Here is a 6,000-nt window from a genome sequence, read left to right as displayed (position 1 = left end):
ATCTGAAAAAGACCTTCTTTCAGATTCCTCATATGCCTTATCCTGTTTTGACTTGGAGTATGACTAATTCAAATTACGTCCTTGGGTGGGGTCATTTGCCCTCCCATAGTGGGCAGGAGGTCACTTGCGGTGTCTTCTATACCTCTACATCTGTTTTCTGAGTTGCTTTCTGTCTTTGTCTTGGAATGGGGTTACTTGGTTTTGTCCTGGCCCTTGCCTGGGCCACTGGCTGAGAGGGAAAAAGTCAAGTGTAAAGTGTTAGTGTTATTTTTGGGAGGTGATATTATTTACTTGTAAATCATATCTCTGTTATGTACTGATAGTTATATTTTTATTTTTATAAACATTTGAGTGTATTCATCATAGTGGGATCCTGTGCTTATGTCTGGATCAGACTTTTCGTTGATCTCAAAGTATGCACAATTGATAGTATGCTCTTGGAATCTACATCTGTTCCCTATTCAAACCATTTCCCTTGGTCTTACTTTTTCTTGTGTGCTTTCAAATGTAAATCAATAATTTCTTGACTATCTCATTTCCTCCTTTTACTGGCACTGATATGACCTATATGTGTTGCAAGCGCCTTAAAACCCTTAAACAAACAAATTATGTCCCCCAACCCCAAACGCATGATATAGTTTAAAAACATCATTTGCTTTGGTAAATTTCAAGCAGATGAATAAGTTTGTGCCTGAGATTTACTTGTGCAAAATATTTGTTGCATGTGAAATGCTTCCTATTGGTTTAATAAAGAATTATTATTGTTGCAAGGAACTGAATCGGACATGTCGTCAGATGCAGTCTCGAATTGTTGAACTGTTGAATGAACCAGCAGCAGAGGAAGTGACTGGCAAGTTCTCTATTCTCTATTCAAAATATTTGTTGTCATGTTTAAAATAGGTTTTCAGTTTTATTCTTTATAAATCACAGGTGAAAGTGAGATTAATATTTTTAATTGATAAAATATAAGTCATGTAATAATGAGACAGCTTTGTTGATATGCTCTAATTTATAAAATTAATTAATTAATTGCATCTAAGCTGTGATTTTTTAAAAGTATGTTACAAATATTGGTAGAAATGAGTATTTTGATAAAGATTAATCTCAATATTTTTCCAGAATGTTGTAGAGGATAAGTATTATTATATATTTCACATTGTTTCAAATAGACTATTTTTCCCTCAATTTTCAAATTGAAACCCTAGATTCTCCTACTTCTAATAATTCAGTTCTATTCCAACAGATGATCTGTTACGTGTAAATGATGACTTAAACAATGTGTTTGTGCGGTATGAGAGGTTCGAAAGGTATCGCACTGGCCAATCAGGTCAGGCTACCACACCATCTACAGATACTGCCCCACTTCCTGATTCTCTTCCACCTGCCTATGACCAGGTAAGTATTTGTTAACCTTCCAATTTTTCATTAAATTTTTTTTTTTTTTTAATATATTATTATTTTTCTTAAATTGTTGATGGGACTACCTACTCTCTATGTGACTTATCTTCTTGTCCTGCAATGATTCACTTAGCCCAGATCGACCGACATTCTTTCTCTTTCTGTGAGGATGGATGTTGGATTTGGGCTTGTGTGTTTTCTAATTTGCTTTGAGAGATATTATTTCTCCAAATTAGTGATACATCAGAAATCACATGAGTGTCTCATTTTTCATAGGGATCTCATGCCAGCTAGTTTCTATGGACACAGGGGTATATAAACTAATTACTGCTAAGATCTAGTTTACAAACTATTTGCTTTGTCCTCTTTAAAACATTTAAAAAAATTTTTGAGCAGCAACGTCCCGTGAGTGTTGCATCTTCATTTCCTTTTCATAGGCCGAAAAGAGACCAAAAAGTGTTGCAACTTTCAACCTCTGTTGTTAAACTTCGAAAATTCTAAAAAAAAAACCCTTAACTATTTTTTAATTTCGATCTTTTTCGATCAAGAATATAGATTGCACAGGTATTGGACTAAACGTGTGTACTTGCAATTCTTGATTCCGTCTTCTGTATCAAAATTGGTTATCCTAAGATTATGGCCTCAGATTTTTGTTATGAGTTATTTGGTAGCACTCTATTTCTCATCATTCTTCCTATTAGTTGCCTGCTGCCAGCAATCCCAAGGTGGGCAATCTGATTGACCTCAGCGATGACCCATCCCCAGCAGACAACTCCATTAATTCACGACTGGCAGGAATGAGTAAGTACCAGGATGAGTTGGTTTACATAATACGTTAACCATTTGTATAAAGCAAATACAAAGCAGTCATAACCTGCGGATTGTAAAAATAGGGGTAAAATTTAATATAAAATTTTAAAACATTAAATTCCCAAAGTGTTTTATTCTCTATTGAAACTATTTTATTCCTATATTTCCTAGCATTACATTAAACCTTTGTGTTAAATTTTGATTTGCACTCAGAAATTTTGGAATGTTACCATTGAATTGTCAACAATTCCTCACCCATTTTGGAAAACCCATGTTTTACCAACATCATAACTAGAAAAGATGTTTACAAAACAGTGCAGGCAAAGCATAAAGAAAAATACGAGAAAAATTGTCCAAAAAAAAATTGAATTTTTTTCCTTTTGCTTTGTATTTCACTGTTTCATGCACTCCATTTCAGATTTTATATCTATAATTGTCAGCTCCCAAATTTTCACTATAAAACACATCAATTTCTAACAATCACTGAATTCTCCTTTCTTCTTCAGCTCTTGGTGGTGGCAGTGTCAGCAGCACTCTAGGTTCTATCAATTCCACAACAGCTACCAATGCTGCAGGTGCACCTCCCCCTACCAGGGGTGATGATGACTTTGATATGTTTGCTCAGTCAAGACAATCCTTTGACCAAAACAGACAAGCTGTCTCGTAAGTTGAAATCTTTTTTTGTTCTTTTTTTAAATTTTTAAATCTATAGCAATAGATATCCATAGATGCCCGTGTTCCTTTTTTTATTTTGTCTTTGCCTATCTGTTCAGCCTGTATTGTAGTCAATGGGTAGTTAGGTCTCTATGGATTTGACCCAATTGGCCACATGAGGGAACAGGTCATTTCATAATGTTGTGTCATTGACAACAACATTTCGTGGCTTTCTTCCCTTAGAAAACATCCAAAAAAAACAAGACGCATCACAAACACATTCGATCCTTTCTCAAGTGCGTCTGAAATATCACAACAGATTGGCCTTGAACCTCTGGAAAAGAGAAGAAAGATAGATAGACTTAAATGTTCCACAAGATCTACTACAAAAATTTGTGCCTTAAACTTCCAAACGACATCAAAGATATCGGCACAAGAAATACGAGGGGACACACAGCAAGAGTAACCATCCCAAGATCAAAAACAGACGCCCACATGTATTCGTTTTTCCCTTCCACTGCCTGACTATGGAATAGCCTCCCAGCTGAAGTGGCTGAAAACGGTTGCCAACATGCCTTCACGCGATTGCTAGAGTTCACAATGTGACTTTTTAATCTATGTGTTTTTTGTTTTGTTTTTAAAAAATTAGTATTATGTGCAGAGTTTTAGCAAGTTTAAAATGTAAAACCCTACAAACTGTGGAGTGATCCTTGACAATATTGGAGGTTTCCACAAGACGAAGAAGAAGAAGAAGAGGATAGGGTATTGGTCTTAGGCATACTTTTTATCAGATTTAATTTGATTCAGCCATTCAAATCACTGCTAAATAAACTTGAGGGAACATGTAAAAAAAAAAAAGGTCTTGCTTTAATGAATGAAAATAGTTGAAAATTACTTCTGATATTATAATTTGTCGAAGTTGATATTTTAAAATTATAATGAGGATGATGATAATGATTTCAATAGTGGTAGTGATATAGTATCTGACATTTTCTGTGGTAAAGTCCCTCCTACAATATTTTTTATTGTCTGACCAAGGAGATGTTCTTTATTTTAAAAGCATTTAAAAACATTGCATCATATTTTTTTCATTTTTCATTGTTTTAACGGTAGTAGAGCGTGACAAACAAGTGTTATTAGTTCCACTTGATTTCCCCCTCTCCCCCCCATTTTAACATTCATTTCTTTCTTTGCTAGGCAATCCAACACTTACAACAACCAACACCCAGATACCTTCAGTGGAGGCCTTGGACAGGCAGTCAGTGCAAGGACTAATGTAAGAAGAGTTGTTTTTTTTCTTTTTATTCTTGTTTTTAAAAAAATATAATTGTTTATCTATTTTGCTTGAGATTTATAAGATCCTTCATGCTTTTCAGGTGATAAGTGACAATCTTTCAGAGAGTAGTTGCTACTCTAAACTTCTGTTTTTCAATTAAATCATGACTGAGTGCATGTTCAACTTTCCGTTGCTGTATACTTTTCATCTTGTATTTTAGCAATCAGCATATTATGAGTAGATATGGTTATCTTTTATGTCACTTTACTTGTAGTTCAATTACAGTTTTAAAATGTACGATAAGAATTTATTCTTTTTTTTTTATTATTTCAGTTTAGGTCAGCAAAATCATGCAATATCTTTTGAGGTTGATACTTTTTAAAGCTTTACCAATGCATAATATTATTGATCCCTTTCCAGGGTCAAAGTACTAGAAAATATACTTTTTTTTTCTAATTTATAAAATTCAAGGTGGTCTGACCGAAAAATGAGTAAATTATATTACAACTTCACATAAACAACTTATCAAGCTGCAGAGCAGCAATTTTCCTTTTTGTGTGTGTGCATATTTGTATTAATGGATTTTTTAAAAAATCTGTTAAGCAGTAGAAATCGGAGAGCATCAAATTAAAAAATACAGTCAGTCACTAAACCATCTTTCTTATCTGAGCGTGCAAGCGATTTTTATTATCAGCTCCAGTTTAAAGCTAAATGCAAGCATGTGTCTTAAAAAAATTGTCATCCGGCGATTTTAGTTTTTACATAAAAACAACCATTTAGTAGTTTAAACATGCCTCTAAAGAATCTGTTTTTGTTCTGTTGCACTGGATACTAGGACTTTGCTGGATTAGAATTTACTGTATTACAGCCATATGAAATTGACATAAGGCTTGCAACAAATAGTATTTCAAAATCAATTATTTCAAACGTTCTTAACTTATAAAACAAACTTGAAGGCATTTATTTAACTTTCATGTTAACAGTCTCATAATAAAAAAATTATATATCAATATTAAGTAGTTTTGGATAATGGGTATCCTGAAGTGTAATTTTGTATTCTACAGCAAGACACAGAAGAAAAACCCCCAGTAAGAAGGATTGATTTCTAATCAGTATAATTTTTTTATGTTCTTGTCCTCCACACGTGTATGACTTTATATCAATTTTCCTGTCCTTTGATGTGATAAACCTTTCCATGAATTCTTTCCTCACCTTCCCCTGTGTTTTAAGGATACTTGAAGGAATTGTTAATTATTATTATCTATTTGCAGTGTTTGCCATTAGAAATGTGTCTATGAAAACATAACAGTAATGACAAAGGGGAATTATTGATTTGTTGGATTCAGAAAGGTTGACACCATTCAGTTGATGTAAATTTGTTTTCACATCCAAAGAAACTTTCTACAGCCTTTATCTAGCATTAATTTTATTGATGATGAGCTCAGAGGACGCTAGAATCTAGAAGTTGAACCCTTGGACTTAGATTTTTAATTGTAAAATGAACCAAAATTGGAAGAAGGGTGGGGGGGGGGGGGGGGGGGGGGGGGCTGCAGTTCGACAAGACCAATGTGACAGTGCTGCATTATGCTTTATATTTCCTCCACCATTATTTTAAAAAATTAAGTCCATCATTTTCCAAATTAAATGTCGACAGTTCAAATGTTTCTCAAATCACATAGTCCTTGGATCAGTTTTGTTTCTGCACAATTATTCGTGTCAGTAAATGGATATTTACACCATACTGTGTGTTTCCTATTGAAATTACTGCAACTCATGTCCATGTGCCCATATATGTTGAAGGGCAATGGTGTTGGGAAAAGTTTGTTATAAAACAGAATAGAGCTGTCTGAAGGCTGAGATAT

General features: G+C 34.0%; 1 protein-coding gene across 13 annotated transcripts in view; it reads left to right on the top strand.

Annotated features, from left to right (window-relative positions):
• The window catches only part of LOC144973085 (TOM1-like protein 2), a 48,172-nt gene that overhangs the window by 20,429 nt on the left and 21,743 nt on the right, over positions 1-6,000 (top strand). For 8 of the 13 annotated variants that reach the window (XM_078915105.1, XM_078915100.1, XM_078915102.1 and 5 more), the window contains 5 exons: positions 772-850; positions 1,244-1,395; positions 2,100-2,199; positions 2,715-2,871; positions 4,060-4,138. In XM_078915105.1, coding sequence (XP_078771231.1) covers positions 772-850; positions 1,244-1,395; positions 2,100-2,199; positions 2,715-2,871; positions 4,060-4,138 — 567 coding nt within the window. Of the gene's footprint in view, positions 1-771; positions 851-1,243; positions 1,396-2,099; positions 2,200-2,714; positions 2,872-4,059; positions 4,139-5,202; positions 5,227-6,000 lie in introns of all 13 variants that reach the window. The other 5 variants (XM_078915101.1, XM_078915098.1, XM_078915108.1 and 2 more) reach the window with 1 other exon arrangement.

Source organism: Berghia stephanieae, chromosome 5 (genome assembly GCF_034508935.2).
Source record: "Berghia stephanieae isolate SIO BIC M18660-M18661 chromosome 5, UCSD_Bste_1.3, whole genome shotgun sequence".
NCBI classification, from domain to species: Eukaryota; Metazoa; Mollusca; class Gastropoda; order Nudibranchia; family Aeolidiidae; genus Berghia; species Berghia stephanieae.
The sequence above is the reverse complement of the archived record's forward strand: the minus strand, read 5'-3'. Positions and strand labels throughout refer to the sequence as shown.